The sequence below is a fragment of the Cryptotermes secundus genome, unplaced genomic scaffold (assembly GCF_002891405.2).
Source record: "Cryptotermes secundus unplaced genomic scaffold, Csec_1.0 scaffold2066, whole genome shotgun sequence".
Taxonomy (NCBI): domain Eukaryota; kingdom Metazoa; phylum Arthropoda; class Insecta; order Blattodea; family Kalotermitidae; genus Cryptotermes; species Cryptotermes secundus.
Genome location: NW_019727447.1, coordinates 120,717 through 137,905, shown reverse-complemented (window position 1 = coordinate 137,905; position 17,189 = coordinate 120,717). Strand labels below are relative to the sequence as shown.

The window sequence follows — 17,189 nt, the reverse complement described above, 5'->3', positions numbered from 1 at the left end:
GTTCCAGCGAGCTCCGACCAGTAGGAGCGCGGGAAAGAAATATATTTCATGTCTTTTGGGACACACCTTGTATATACTATAGTATCAAATGGCTGGACGATAGTCAATTGGAAAGAATGTAGAAGGAAGGGGTTGTAGAACGATTTTTAGCACTACCTTGGGATTTTCCTGGAGGGACTGAGGAAATCCACAGAATAGACATCAGGTTAGTCAGTGTCTTGGTCAAGGTGTGAGCCAGGAACCTCCAGAGTACAAATAGGAAGTGTTACCACCTGAGTAAACACAGTGAGTATATTTTGCTATCTTAGATATAAATGTTGGATGGAAAAGACACAGCTTAATATGAACTTTCTGCTGTCTCCTATATCATGATGTGAATGCATTGCAATGAGTTCTCCAAAACCTGGGCTTTGTTTTGGAGTTTTTCTTTTTCCCTCTTCATTATGCTTTTTCATTCTTTCCCATTTCTGTCTTGGTCTCCCTGTTGCCTGTTTTACCCTTTAGGATAAAGCTTAAAATGATAAATATTGTCAGGTGTAGAAGTGACTCTTGAAGCTGTTTGGACTGGAGTTTGGATTTATTGACCACTTTAACACATGACTCATAACTACACTTCATTATAGCATCATCGCTGATCTCCACACTTTACAAATTACTAGAACACACAGACTAGTGTTCACAGTCTGTTACAGTATCCACTAGTTGTTTCCTAACAACAGCTTCAAACAGTAGAGATTCTTCAACTGCTCTTACCAAGTCTTATTTTCACAGACTCCCTTACAATTCTCTCAGTGCTTCAACCGACTAACTCCCAGGCTAACGGCCATTTCGCACCAACCTCCTAGTCTTCTCTCAACAGACTGACTTTTAACTAACTTAAGCTCTAAACTTGTCCCATTGATAACCCCTTGGTATGGACCAAGTAGACAACACCGTTTCCAATATTTCCTCTATTGCTGAGTGTTGATTCATCGCTGTAGAGACACATTTACTGCACTGTTGCTTACCAATACCAGTGGAGTGGAGCACAGAACACAACACTTCCAACAGTTCCTCTGTTCTTGAGTGCTGATTCATTACCACAGGAACCTGTCTGTTTGAGATCACTACCTAGTAACGGATCTACATGCCACAATATTTAACTGTGTTTGCATCCTTCTTTTTTTATTTAATTAACAGCATATTTACAATCTATTCTCAATAATATGGAGTATTAAGTAAATTTGTTCTAAGTACTTGTCTTGAGTAGAGAAGTCATTCACCGATGTAGAAGAGTGGCAATGGTTTTAATCTTTGTCATCTGAGCATTGTGGTAGGTCAGACACCCACTGTCTCCTCAATCTTCTTATATTTGGTGGGTTGCTAATTTCTACAACTAGTCTGTTATTGTGTCCAAATACACAATCCTTGTTCAGCCACCCCTTTCTTTCTTTGTGCACCGTTTTGGTGATGGGATGAATAGCATATTTTTTATTTAACCATTCCCAATATCACTGTATGCTTGTTGCACTGAATTTTGATGAAACCTGTTTTGTTCATCATATAATCATTATCATGTTTTATATGGAATTATGTAAGTTGATACACTATATATACTTCAGGCTGTTGTCAATAGAATAAAGGTGTTTCAATTCTGGTTTAAAAGTGGTTAAAACTGTGGTATTCTGAAATTTCGGCTCATGACACCACTTCCTTGTGGTTCGGTTCCTCCGCGGTGATCACTCTCCGACTGCTACATCCGCTCCCTCATTAAAGGATCTCGTTCTGAGCTCTCCATGATAGGATTCCAGTCAGTTCATGATCTCACCATCATCCACTTTTTTTTGTGAGGCAAAACAGTCTCAAGTGACGGGTGTCCCCACACTTCCGGCTCCTACTCCGTGCACAATCTCGTTTCTTGTTTCGGAGGGGACGGACCTCTCCACATTTTCCATTTTCTGAAACCTGATGGACACCCCGTTTGCTCGCTTCACGAAATACAACTCTAGGGTCTTCTTGTGGGTCTTGTAGGCTGGTCCTCTTCTTCCCAGATGTGATAGCTGTTGTTGGGAATTGTGGATTCAGCGCGACGCGATGACGCGTTGTCAGCAAACACTTCTCCGCTGTGACGCAACAGCAGAGGAGCTGTGCTAGGCAACGAGACAATAAACACTTCCCCTCTGTGATGTAACAGCAGACACTGCTGCTAGGGCAACGGGCAACAGGCAACAGTATAACAAGCAGAGCTGAGGACCGAGCGTGGCAGTGTGTTGACAGAAGCCAGTGGTTAGCCAGGGTGGAGGGCAGAGCAGTTCTACAGTCTAGTGAGAACTGTTAACACGAAAGGAGCGGCCGTGAAACGACTTGTTCAACATTCTGTGTTACAGTTACGTTGAATTGTAGTTACGTGGAAACGTAATAAAGTGACGTCGCAAGAATACGGTTTTACGACCTTTTTTTGTGCCGAAACCTGGGAAGGATTGTGGAATCTTGGTGATCGCGAAAGAATCTGTGACCATCACGAAGCAGTAATTTTCTCTCGACACATTTAGACTTCAAGACTTCGAGGGACAGGAGAAAACAAACGCGCCCACGGTCGCTGACTTCAACTTGGCTCTGTCGACATTTCTGACTTTTGACTTTCGACAGACCCACACAGACGATCAATCAGCCTGTGAGATCATACTTGGAGATACCCTCACAACTCGACACAGCGGATACCAAACTCCGAAGGCTACAGAGGAAGCGCTCCACGGCAACGGCGAAGGCGACCTGGTTCACTACCTTTATAACTGAATCCACCGCAAGCACCCCACTTGAGGATTATGAGCATTACCATGATCTTCTACTGGAGACCCTGGATCAACTAATTTCATTGGATAACGATATCCAGGATCTTTTATGTGACAGTGAATACACGACTGCTGTGGAGAAGTCTGAAGAATACATTGATTCACGCCTCGCCTGCATTGCGGGGGGCTCTCGAGATTGACTCCCGCCTCGTCAGTATCACGGAGGGGCTCTTGAGAATGGATTGAAGCACGCCTCGCCTGCATCACGGAGGGACTCTCGAGAATGACTCACGCCTAGCCTGCATTGCGGGGGTTCTCGAGAATGACTCACACGTGGAAGAAAACTATGATTGAAGAACTGTGTCCAGGAAGAGACAACTGTCCATCGACAAACGAACACAACGAGAATCAGTTGTCCAGTGCAGTTGGTCATTCCTTTGGATTGACCAGGGTGGAGAGGATGTTGGGAATCGTGGACTCAGCGCGACGCGATAACGCATGCATTGCCAGTAAACACTTCCCACTGTGACGCAACAGCAGAGGAGGTGCGCTAGGCAACGAGACAGTAAACACTTCCCCGCTTTGACGTAACAGCGGACGCTGCTGCTGCTAGGGTAACAGGCAACAGTATAACAAGCAGAGCTGAGGACCGAGTTGTGCAGTGTGTTGACAGAAGCCAGTGGTTAGCCAGCGCGGAGAGCAGAGCAGTTCTACAGTCTAGCGAGAATTGTTAACACGAAAGGAGCGGCTGTGAAATGACTTGTTCAACATTCTGTTACAGTTATGTCGAATTGTAGTTACGTGGAAGCGTAATAAAGTGACGTCGCAAGAATACTTCTTGAGGTCTTGTTTCACGACAGCTGTCTTGAGCTCCATCCTCCTATGCCGACTGCTGTTTCCCTCTTCTTACTCGCGTATAGCGACCGCTTGCTGCCTACATTCTTTGTCCCTCCTTTTCCTTCATGGTGCGTCCGTAAATTCTTCCTGAGTGACTACGCTCTCTGGGTTGATCGCTCGAACTTGGCCCTGGTGCAATCCTTTCTGATGACGCCTCTCCTGCACAGCAGGTCGTCCTCCTGCCAGCGACTGTTGACCTCTTCCTCGATTCACAACTTGCCTGTATCCTTTCCGTCGGCTTCTGGCGGCGCCCCGCGTCCAGATTCCGATCCCTACGCCGTTTCCTCAGTCCTCCGACCGGCATAACTGCGGTTATGGACCTCCCGATTTTCCTACTCGCATTCCATTTCCTCCGGGTTTTCCTTCAAATCCGTGGCTTCCATCTTTTCTTGATTAGTTTTCGTCATGGTTATCATGTTCCCAGATGAGTGTCGCGCGATCAATTGCCTCCATCTTCTCTGGACTGGCCCTCGTAGCTTCTTGATAGGCCGTTCTCTCTTTTGGGCATGCCGTCATGAAGTGAATCGCGACCTTTATGTTAGGAATCTCCTGCCGTTCCATTACGGTCTCGTTTTCTCCTGGATTTGGCTCCGTCTTCTCTAGAATGGTTTCCATTGCATCTTGGCAGGCCGTCGTTTCTTTTCGAGCATTCATCGTGCCCGCTATCCAGGCCGCCATTTTATCTTTATGTTCCGTTTCGGGTTCCACTCTCATCTAGTTGGCGTCCGTGTTGTAGTGAATGACTTCCAGCCTTGTTGCCACATCTCGGTCGACTTTCCTTTCAACTTCTCGTTTTTCTTGGCCAGCTTTCCGCTCGGCCATCCTCTTCTCGTCGCTTTTCTTTCAGTACCCCTTTCTTGGTCAGCTTTTCGCTCGGCCATCCTCTTCTCCTCGTAGGCTTTCCTTTCAGCTTCCTTTCTTTAATGTTCAGCTTTCCCTTTGGCCATCCGCTTCTCCTTGTCGGCTTTCCTTTCAGCCTCCCTTCCCCATATCATTTCATTAAAGGCGTTCATATCTTCCTTCCTTTTTCTCGGTCGGCGGGTGACTTTTATGTCCTCTTCCCTTTCGGCCTGCGGCCTGGTCCACAATGGTTCCATCTTTGCGTAGTGGGCTTGAGCGTCTTTTGGGTTGGTACTTACGACAGCCTCCGCTACGCTCAACATTTCCCTTATTTGTTCCATCGTTCGTCTCATATTCGTCGTATGACTACCCAATTTAATCTTCGAATTCATGCAACGTAACTTCTTCCGCAGTCCTCAGTTGTCAAGAGTTTATGGCTGCGTGACTACTGACACAAAATTTTCACGTATTTACTGTCGTAACCACAAAGTAAAAAAAAAGAGTAAAGCTATTCTTGTAACAGACCGTGAAGGCCCATAGGATTGTGAGACGTTGAGGGTCCAACATTATCTAGACAATCGGCTCAAAGATGGCGGTAAGGTTGTCAGCCCTACGCGCCGGCCGCTCTTTAGCCCCCAGCAATATTATTTAATTAATTCCTGGTACTCATTTCTGCTAGAGGCTGAGTCGACTCCTGGGCCATGTGCGGCCGGAAGGATTAGGTAAACTGAAAAAAAATCCAATGACCTCATCGGGACTTGAACCCACGACCTTCCGGCTTGTAGCATAGAGCCTTGACCAACTACGCTACCGTGTGCCTCCACTGTCGTAACCACTGCGATCCGAACCGCCAACTTCTGACACCCAAATTTCACGTGTAGGATGGTACGCGCGACGAAAATTATGGGTTCTAGGTAGGAAGACTGGAGTTATTAGCAGCTTGGTTACAATCTCTCATATTTAATATAGCGCTGTCGCTGATTTACACACATACTGGTCCTCTTCTGGTACCACACCTAAAAAGCAGGAACTACAAGTCTCACTGAATCATATATTCCAAGTATTACACGTGAATGGAGCCTTCTAATCACACTTTGAGTTTTCACAGGTCGACGAACTTTCCGTGACTATATTCTACCGAGAAATCAGAACTTAGAACTTAACTGTAAGTCAAAGTCACATTGCGACTGACGGTCGGTCGGTTAGTCAGTCAATCTTGGTGTCAAGCTCAATCTGGGGCTTATGACCAGATATTAATAATTTTTTACAGCTTCGGTCTTACTTTTGTAGGGCGCCCTCTCTGACGAGAGGACGGGTCTCTCTTTTGTCAGCGTAATTGTCTGTAGTAGTTAGTCATTTGTCATAATGTAAAGGATATTTACACGTTAATAAATGTATATAAAATATATACAGGGTCTCTGTCAGTCAAGGCTCAATACAGCAGATTATGCCCTATTTCTAGTATCTTCTGCTTTCCAAGGTCTCCATGGAAAACACCGTCTTCCACTGCTGACACGTGTTTACCGAACCACTGGATAGGAAAGGTCGTGGCGCGAACTAAATAGAAGGCAGTCTCTCTATTGTTGAGTTTTGTTTTCCGAGCCGCTGCTTAGCAATGCTCTGGCCATCCATGTTACAATAGCTTCATTATAAATTGAAATTTGCTGCCACTATATTTGATTTAAATCTGACGTACTTCATGGTCAGTAAAGGTGCATATTCTGTTATTGTTTTGCAGATATTATCTATGAGTCCGTTATGACATATCTATAAAATGAGTTTGTCTGTCTGTCCACCTGTGGCGTTCTTTTACATGTCAATATCTCAGACTATATGTCACTGAATGGCCAGATTGGTAAATAGTGAACTTGAAAGGATTTGGAAGGAAGTGGTCATGGCCTAATCAAGGTACTATCGGGGCATCTGTCAAGGCTGACTGAAGAAAACTTCAGAAAGAGAACTTAAGCAAGATAGCCAGTCTTCCAGCAGACGTTTGAATGGAATATCTCCTAAATAGTACTACAAGTCTTGAGTGTTGTCACTACACTAGCTAGCTCAGTGAACTGTCCCTATATCAATCTGCAGAACTTCTGGATTTTTAACACTTGTAAATGTGTTATTCTGTATACTGTATAAGTGCTAATGTTACGAAAGACAAATACAGATAAAAATACCTGAAGAAATGTCAATCTGATTTTAAATTTCAGTGCTCCTGCTTTGAATTACAGATGCTTTCAAAATGAGTATCATAATAATTGTGACATACTTTTAAAAATATGAGATTTGAACATATATTCTTTGAAGATTTACAGTCACACAAAGGTTGTATGGGTGAAAGTGCTCTTGTCTATACTGTATTCAATTAATTATTCATACAGGAACAAGATTAGGAGGTAATTATATTCATTACGTAGACCTGAGCTTCCTGTGCATTGTCTGTTCTGAATTAAATTCATTACATGAGCAACATTTTAGAGGTGTTTAATATTCTGTTGACGTCATTCTTGCACAGATTATTTCAGCAGTAAACATTTTTTTGTTTCTTTTTATATCCAGTATTGAGCCTGTCTTCATTAAGGAACAATACACAGTGTTTCTTCAGACTTGACAGTGCTTCCCAAATTTTCTGGTAAAGTGAAATAAGATCATGCTTAATTCACATTTCATGGTATTACATCATGTTTCATAACATATAATATAACACTCAATGATAGAATAAAATTATGTAAATTACGGTACTGTACAACTGAAAGGCTGTTACCAAGTCACCTATCTTTCATAAGCTAAAGAATAAATTTATGTGTAAAGTATTTATTTGCTGCTTTAGTGGTAGTGAAACATGTCTTCAACTGATGGATGCACAATTTACAAATATTTTTAACAGGTAAAAAAAAAAAGTAAAGCTATCCCTGTAGCAGGCCGTGGAGGCCCATGGGGTTGTGTGAGGTCGAAGCTCCCACATTTTCTACACAATCAGCTCAGAGATGGCAGTGAGGTTGTCAGCCTTACGCGCCAGCCACTCTTTACCCCCAACAATATTCGTGGTACACATTTCTGTTAGAGGCTGAGTCGGCCCCAAGGCCATAGTGCGACTGGAAGGATTTGGTAAATTGAAAAAATAAAAAATGCTCATATCTAAGAAAAGAGAATAAGAGGAAAATGAAGATTGTCTTAACTGTGTTATTCTTACTCTCTTTTTGAAAATATCAGGATAATTACACCTAGGATGTTACAGTGCTCTAGACATTTAAGTTGGTAGCAGGATTTTAAGTGTATCACTTACTTAGTCCATGTCTTATTATACTGTATACTGTCCAACTCTATACAGTAATGAGTAAACTGGCATAAAATGAAAAAGAAAGATTTAAGCAGAAATAAAGATTTACATTACCTTAATCATATAATAAAGAAGTTCAAGGGAAAGTGGAGAGAAGAAATAAATTAAAACAAGACACAACTGTTTACAATATTATACACAGCCCCAACATCGGCAATAATAGCAGAAACATATATACAATATATGGAACACACTCAAATATTTCCCATTCTAGTAAAACAACAAATAGTGGCATGCTTTAGATATGTCGATGACATATTAATAATATATGACGAAAAAATAACGAACATAGGACATACACTCAAAGAAATTAACGAATTGCAACCAACTATAAAGTTCACAATTGAAAGAGAACAAGAAGAATCTATTAACTTTCTAGATATAACAATACATCGTAATGAAGATAGCTTGCAATTCGAAATATATAGAAAACCCACACAAACAGACATCATAATACCTAACAGCTCGTGCCATCCATTCGAGCACAAATTGTCAGGTATTAATTACTTAATGAATAGACTCCACACATACCCAATAACAGAAAAAGGAAAACAAATAGAGAAGAACACTATTAAAAACATACTACATAACAACGGATACGACACTAACATAATCAAAAGATCGAATCAGACAAAACGAGAACAAAAATCAAACACAAATGACGACGAACAACAACCAAAAACAAAGTGGGCCATATTTACATATAGTACAAAAGAAGTAAGAAAAATTACAAAACTTTTTAAAGACACACAGATAAAAGTAGCATTCCGCACACGTAACACAATAGAAAACATACTCAAACAAAAACCACAATTAGATAAATACAATAAAAGTGGCATATACCAAATGAAATGTGTAGATTGCCCATTGAAATACATTGGACAAACGGGCCGAACATTTAACGCTAGATATAAAGAACATCTACATGATATTAGAAATAATNGTACCTCCCTCCCCCCACTACCCATTCCCCCACCAACACTCACGAACATAAAACACAGCACACAGTACACCAGACAGCAAACGTATTAAAGATAAGCAGCGACACACACAGAGAGCGCCTACACTGAGTAAGTACAAATAACAGTATAAACATATAAGAATAACATAACATGACATAACATAAGATAGTAACAGGAATATTTGTATATTACAGACAACACATGAACAACGATAAAAACAAGAAGTGGCCGCTGCAGCACCGTAGATATAGGGCATGTACCCTGAAAAATTTTTAACTAAAAAATTTGAAAAAGAAAGAACAGAGATCTTATAGACATTTTAACTTGAATTAAAGTTTTAAAAAGTGCTAATTTAAAAATCAAATCGACGCGTGTAGATTAACAAAGATTTTATACAATTAGAAAGACTGGTGATTTTAAATTTTAACAAGCAGTGTAACAGCTACGTGAGTGATACACACCTGATGATGGCCATTTAGGGCCGAAACATGTAGTGTGGAGGAGGAAAAAAGAAGTAAAACTACAATAAAATTGTTGCATTTAAGACGGTATTTGTCCATATATATAAGACACAACTGATCTGTAAATGGAAGTGTAACAATGGACTCCTAGCCATCATTAAAATTAAGTAAGAGGATATCTGATATTCTGTAACAAAAGTACTTGAGTTGCAGAAAAAGAAACAAGAATAAAATACAATATTCACATGTAAGCATAAAATACATCATAAAATATAAAAGACTAAAGAGACTGAAGTTAAAATCTCCATAAGCTATAAAGGAGCCAAGGAACATAGGACATCGTTGAGGTATAACAGGCGATTAAAAATTTTCCTACATCTGTTAAGGAAGGACAAGATAAAATATCAGATGTATTGATAAAACTGATACCACAAATTTCACAGTGAATGATATCTCATGGATTTATAACTAGAAAATGCATTAAAATATACTTTACACATTGGGGTTTACATATTCATGTGGGGGGTTAAAATGATCACGGGAAAACTGACAGTGACTAAATTTACTGCCATGTCAAACTGTTTCTTTATGGATTGGTTCTGAAACAGAGCACTGCATTTGATAGACAAAGTCGTTTATAATATGAAGATGGTGTGTGGTGTCTCTCCATTTTGAATCACGCAAATAAAAATCATGCAAAAGGTAAGCATGGACATAACACGATACTAATGCACACTCCACTGCTGAAACATTAAAAGCTTCAAAAGTGTTTTCTAGTGCACCTATAATCCAAAATGGAAGAAAGTCTTGCAGTAAACTCTGGGAAGGAAAGAGGGTGAATACGCTGGCTTATGCTCAAGGAGTCAAAATTCTTAAGGCTTATTAGTCCTCAAGTCTTTCCTAGTCTTTTAAGTTTTCACTGTCCAAGCAGTTTCCCACCAAAATTCCAAGTACATCTTGTTTCTCAGCTGCAAGTGCAATAATCAGACCTTCCTTTATTTAATTACCATAACAATATTGGAAGAAGATCATGAACATAAAATTCTTCATTATGTAATGTTCTCAATATCCTGCTGAAGTTCATACCCCTTACATCAAAATGTTCTGCGACTGTACTTGTGTGTTCTGTCATGACTCAAGATGTAGGTGGACTGACTGAATTACAAGTATATTGGCTGACTAGGAGCAGTGAAATAACACAGTGACAGTGATAATCACTTGGCTAGCTGAGCATGCATTCCAACCATTAAGAGCCTGTAGCATATCACCACCTCATACTGATGACCAAACTAGCTGTAGCAGGCTAGTTCTCTCATTAAGTTGCTGTGGCTGATCTCACCACTCACCCCAAGCAATGAATGCCAACCTTTTCATTAATGATCGTGTGGGACAGTACATACATGGAATAATCTGAAGAGCTAAGGTCTCAGGTATCAATTATGAATTTGTGATGACTCAGACATGTAGAACCTGACCCTCCATTTGGGGAATATTGGTTGGTTAGGACTTCAGTTACAACTGGGAAGAAGAAGAGGGAGCAATGTCAAACTTGGAAACTGTTCAATCAAATTAAATATTGTCACGTGTTTCCTAGGCAACATGACAAGAAAATTGTGTGGGTCTTGAATTTGGACAGTCACTCTTTACACTCACATATACAATTATTTGCACTTATGCGGCGTCTTGGCTCTGCTTGGAGATCTTGTCAAAGCTAAACTGACTGGTCTCTTGTTGGATATGAACTAACTGGTGTCTTGCAGAAGTTGGACTGTTATATCCTGCACTCAAGCTGAACAGGGAACACCTTGTTGAAGGGTTAAGTTTTGCCAACTGCTATGCAATGAACCTCTGGTTGCTGCGGGAATACATTTTTACTGCCTCAAACAATTCGTTGCTTAGATATTGCTAGCCGAGTGTTAGGCGCAAGTGTTCTTCAAGTGGTTTCCTAGGCAGTATGCTTTCTCATTGTCCATTGCATAGTGATGGATGCTTTCAGGCAGCACGTCACATTATGCTTTTCAAAACACTGGCATAATTATTAATTACACAAATATTTCACTCTTCATTAATAAAATTCTGCCACTATAGCACTCAATGTAATACCCCTAGTACTCCCTTCCAGCACTGTCCACATGCCAAATGGCGCAAACAGCTCTCAGTAAATGCTAGGTAACTGCTGCCCTTGGCAGTGAATGCCTTATGCCAGATGTTTTCAGAATAAACATGAAGGCAATTTGCCTAGTGTCTACTGATTTAGTACTTAGTCTTTATCTGTGCACCACATGTGTTTGTGTGTCTGTTTTCTGTGTTCTACTACTGTTCAATGTTGAGATAACACCTGAACTCACTGACTTACATGACAATAATGATGGATATTATATTTGTAACTGGAGAGAGGCTAACCTCGTAACAGGCCACAGAACTTAGTAGAGGGAGTGACTCCAGACTTCATAAAGAAACAGGGATGTAACAAGTCTTCAAGACAATTCCAAGTGACATAATCAGACCTTCTCTTATTTAACTAGACACTCATTGATACAGTGACAGGCTACAGGCTGGATGGTGAGGGTTTGATTCCTGGCAGGGGCAAGATATTTTTCTCTACTCCTCAGTGTCCAGACTTAACTTTGAGGCCCACCCCAGCATCCTGCCCAATGGGCACCACGGTGTCTTTCTCCGGGAAAAGTGGCCAGAGCCTGGAGATGACTACTCACCCCTCTTTTGAGATGAGGTCAAGGAAATGGCGGAGATATATCTCTACTCCCCCACACATCTTCATGGCATGATGCTTTATTAATTAACAACATGAGCAACTTCATCTTTACCTTATAACAATACCAGAAGAATGTAAACAAAAAATTCTTCATTGTGCAATTTTCTTCATTTCTTGCTGACATTCATCTCCAGCAAACCACAATATTTTTTGCAGCTGTAGTCATGCATTTATACTCCACAGAAACAATGACAACTATGGACAAGAAGGATGTGGGCCTGAGAAATAGCAACATCCTGGAACTATTTCAGGGTGCTCAGGTCCTTCTCACTGGAGCAACAGGATTCATGGGTCAGGTGCTAATGGAGAAACTTCTCCGCACCTGTCAAATAGACAAACTCTACATAATCATCAGACCTAAGAAGGGAATGACAGAAAAGGAACGCCTTAAGAAAATATTTGATAGCAGTGTAAGTCTATTTTTGTATTCTTCTCATCAATCCAGCCAGTAATTCCTAGATTTGTAGTATTGTTTAACAACACACTGTTATGTTAAGAAGATTGTGGTGGTAAGGTGGTACAGCTTATTTTGTTTAAATGAGGGGTGCTGTGCCTGTGACCAGACAGACGTTAGGTTCTCAGCACTGAGATAGAAGTTCAACTCCAGTGCAGTTTTTTTTGTAAAGGATTCCGATGGAATGCTTCCATGATTCTAAAATTAAACCTAGAGGAAGTAAATTAAAAGATTTGTAATGGAAATAAAAAGACTGTGTTTTGTAACATCAGGTGTGTCTATAAAAGCTTAAGTTTTCAATACAGAGAAAAAAAACATGTCAATCCTGATTAAGAGATGGGCATGTTTCATGTTGTAATATACCTGTAACAGGACAATTTATCTATCAGTGGGAAGAATAATGTTACATTCCCTTAAATACACTTATAATCTTGCTGTAAATGCTTGCTGCTGCATTAGGGTCAGAGTAATTTCTTGTTATAATCTGGTCCTTAGTATTATCCCTTCAAGGAACTCTTTGTTTCATCATTGCAGCTGTATGAACGACTACAGCGGGAACAACCAAACTGCATCAGCAAAGTTGTTCTTGTCACAGGTGACAATGAACAACGAGGACTTGGACTGAGCAAAGAGGACCATGCTCTGTTAGTCCATCGGGTTAACATAATATTCCACGCTGCGGCAACAGTTCGTTTTGATGAAAAACTTACAACAGCTGTTGCCATAAATATTCTAGGAACTAAGGACATGCTAGATCTAGCAAGAGAAATGCCACATTTGAAGGTAAGCTACCACACTGTATGAAAGCACCTCATCTTATATTATCTGTTTAAAATTCTAGAGTGATGTTTCCCAGCAATGTACCTGACATGTTGTATACTCAATAATTATTCAGTTTGATTCAAAGTTACGAACTGACTAACCTCATTGAAGCTTTCACTGTTTTCCTCAGTCTCTCTCAGTGAACGTTGTGTTATACCTTTAAATGGCCCACAGCCCTGGCTCTTGCATTAATCCTCTTTCATTATTTATAATAATTCTACAAAAACCCAGTATGTTTCTGAATAATAAACAGACCTAATTTTGGGATTGATTCCACTGTCAGAAGACTTTTAAATGACTTATTTATGCCTACTGACATTGAAACATGATGGGATAGAAGTGTGCACTGTTTCATGGACATTGGTATGCAAACTGACATAAACAGAATGCATAGTCTCCAGCAGACATTCAAGAAACTGACAGTGGTGTGCTGACTGCACACAAATATCAGGAAGGAAGGAACTTTTCCAGAAAGGTAAGATCATCTGTAGAGCAGGAGTGAGTTAAGAAGGAAATACTCAATGCAGGCTTGATCACTTTTATATCACGATTTAATTTTTGGTTGTAGGTGGAAGAATACTGAATAACTTGATACTTGTATAGTATGCTCCTGATAATTATTAAGTTTAACATTTGGCATATGGTGAACATACTTACATTTTGTAAGTATGTTCTCATAGTTTGGTGTACCCATGAAACTACTTAGGCTTATTTAAATGTGTTTAAATGAAATGTATCATGAAGTCCATGTAGGTAAATATTTGTCCAATAATTTTCACACCAGGAATGGTCAACAACAAGGAGATGCTTTATCACCACTGCTTTTCAACTTTGCTTTAGAATATGCCATTAGGAAGGTCCAGGAAAACCAAGTGGGACTGAAATTACATGGGACACATCATCTGCTGGTCCATGCTGATTACTCGTATGAGATCTACAGAGTGTTAATATAGGCCATAAAGAAATGCACACCAACTTCAACTGACACTAGTATGGAGGTTGGTCTACAAGTAAACACAAAGAAATCTACATATATGTCGCTGTCTCATTACGAGGATGCAGGGCAAAATTATGACATAAAGATAACTAACAGATGTTTGGGTATTTGGGAATAAGTAGAACAAAACCTGATTCAGGAGGAAATAAAGAGGAGACTGAATTCAGGTAATGCTTGCTATCATTCAGTCCAGAACCTATTTTCTCCTTGTCTGCTGTCTAAAAGCATAAAAACTAGAATATACAAAACTACAGGGAGATCGTGAAGTTGTGCACATCACACTAAGCAATTATATTTTGCTGGTTTAATGCACAAACTTCAAGTTATACAGAACTTACTATTAATGTTTATAATCTTACATCTTAGAAATGCAAAATCAAATAATGTCTTTACAACATATGCTCGAAATGGCTTCCTTGTTCAGCAATGCATGCGCAAGCATGCATGTAAGATTTGAGGTTTTCACAGTGGTGACTATGAGGAAAGTAGTCTTCTGGGATTTGGCACAATCCTTTCAAAATGAGACAGTCACCAAAAAACTCGTGCAAGAACTGCATGGTTTCATTAGATGTGTGACATGTGGCACCATCCTGCTGCAACCAACACTCATGTTCACCAACTTCAAGAAGCGCAATAAACTGTGTAATGATGTCTTGGTACACTGGACTGTTCACTGTTGTTTCAAAGAAAATTTGACCCAGTATTCAACGACGTGATACAGCACACCACACTCCAATTTTCTAACAGTGCTTTCCATGTAACACGTTGATTTTCAGATGATCAAATCCTATTGTTTCGACTGTTCACGTGGCAACTAAGGTGAAACCATGCTTCGTCAGTGAGGAAAACCCGATCAGACTCTTCAATGCCATGATTGTGAACAAATGTCTGAAACCATCTAGAGTACACTAAGCAATTTTTCTTTATGCAAGTCCTTCAGTTCCTGCACACAGTGAACTCTATATGCACGAAGGTGTAACCTCTTCATTGCTTTCTGAGCACTTCCGCACGAAATCCCTGATTGCGCTGATAGTCTCCCCAGGCTCTCTGAAGGGGAACGCTGCAACATTTTCTCCACGTCAGCCAGTTTAGCCTCTGTCAAAATGACCGGTCTCCCGGATCTCTTCCTATCTGAAACTGATCCACATTCCCGAAATCGGTTGATTATTCTCGTTATCGCTGAATTAATAGGAACTGCAGAATCTGGATATTCTCGAAGAAACTCGTCTGCAACATGTGCATAAGAGCGACTGGTGAAATAATGTTCCACAATGAAAACTCGTTCTTGGGAAAATGACATGTCTGTCACACAATAAACAAAGCTATACTGCAGACATCGTATGACCGATACACGACAGATGACGTTTCTACTCGTTGTTAGTACTCCTACAGTACCATCTAGCAGTAGGAAATTTTACTACATTAACTGCAATACAATTTATAACAACTTTTAGTTTGATGCGTGCGACTTTTCGATCTCCATGTATAATTTCGCCTATGGTTCTGTATGGGCGTGAAACTTGGGCTCTGACATTAAGGGAAGAACATAGACTGGGGGTGTTAGAGAACAGGGTGCTGAGGAGAATATTTGAATCAAAGAGAGATGTAGTAATGGGAGGTTGGAGAAAAGTGCATAATGAGGACCTTCATAACTTGTACTGTTCGTGAAGTATAATTAGAATGATCAACTCAAGGAGGATAAGATGGGCAGGACATGTAACAAGCATGGGGATAACAGTAATGCATATACGATTTTGGTAGGAAACCAGAAGGAAAGAGACCACTAAGAAGACCTAGATGTAGTTGGAAAGACAATACTAAGATGGGTCTTAAAGAAACAGGATGAGTGGTATGGCTCAGAATAGGGACCAGCTGAATCTTGCGTATAACAAAATAGTCTCTATCAAAAAGTTAATACTGTTTGCTGCTTACTTTCTAATCTATTAATAATTAGTATGCAGTATGAAAATTTTGGTGTAGTGGACAATACCACTGTTTCACCTGCGGGAAGAGCCTTGGTTTCTTAGGTTGGGGCTGGCGGATTCATTTAAGCATATTGTTGGCTTACTTACTTACTCATGGAACTGAGCCCTTCTGGAGGAGCCGCCAATTCTGCAGCTACTCAAGAATTTCCCAGCATTTTATGGAACCTGAAGGTTCATTACCATGTTCGCAAGAGCCCTGCACTGGTCCCTATCCTCAGCCAGATCAATCCAATCAATACCATCCCATCCTATCTCTCTAAGATCCATTCTAATATTGTCCACCCACCTACGCCTTGGTCTTCCCTGTGGTCCCTTTCCTTCTGGCTTTCCCACCAATATCCTATATGCATTCGTCTCCCCCATTCGTGCTACATGCCCTGCCCACCTCATCCTCCTTGACTTGATCATTCTAATTATACTTGGAGAAGAGTACAAGTTATGACGCTCCTCATTATGCAGTTTTCTCCAACCTCCTGTCACTTCATCTCTCTTCGGTCCAAATATTCTCCTCAACACCCTGTTCTCACACACCCTCAGTCTATGTTCCTCCCTTTATGTCAGAGACCAGGTTTCACGCCCATACAGAACTACTGGCAAAAGTATAGTTTTGTATATTCTAATTTTTATGTTTTTGGACAGCAGATGAGAAGACAAAAGGTTCTGGACTGAATGGTAGCAAGCATTACCAGAGTTCAATCTCCTCTTAATTTTCTCCTGAATCAGGTTTCGATCTGTTATCATTGTTCCTAAATATCTGAACTGTGCCACAGTTTCAAAACATCTGTTTCCTATGTAAGTTTTGAGGTTTTCACGGCGATGACAATGAAGAAAGTTGTCTTCTGGGTTTAGGCACCGTGTATTCTTCGTTTTGGCCGACGTTTCGGAGGAAC

General features: G+C 40.5%; 1 protein-coding gene across 3 annotated transcripts in view; it reads left to right on the top strand.

The window, feature by feature from the left end:
• The first annotated feature begins 5,860 nt into the window (after window positions 1-5,860).
• LOC111864893 (fatty acyl-CoA reductase wat) overlaps window positions 5,861-17,189 on the top strand; it is a 36,930-nt gene continuing 25,601 nt past the window's right edge. The window contains exons 1-3 of one of the 3 annotated variants that reach the window (XM_023852488.2): window positions 5,861-7,137; window positions 12,225-12,451; window positions 13,030-13,278. In XM_023852488.2, coding sequence (XP_023708256.1) covers window positions 12,230-12,451; window positions 13,030-13,278 — 471 coding nt within the window. In that variant the 5' untranslated portion in view covers window positions 5,861-7,137; window positions 12,225-12,229. Of the gene's footprint in view, window positions 7,138-8,881; window positions 8,916-9,311; window positions 9,971-12,224; window positions 12,452-13,029; window positions 13,279-17,189 lie in introns of those variants that run through there. The other 2 variants (XM_023852489.1, XM_023852490.2) reach the window with 2 other exon arrangements.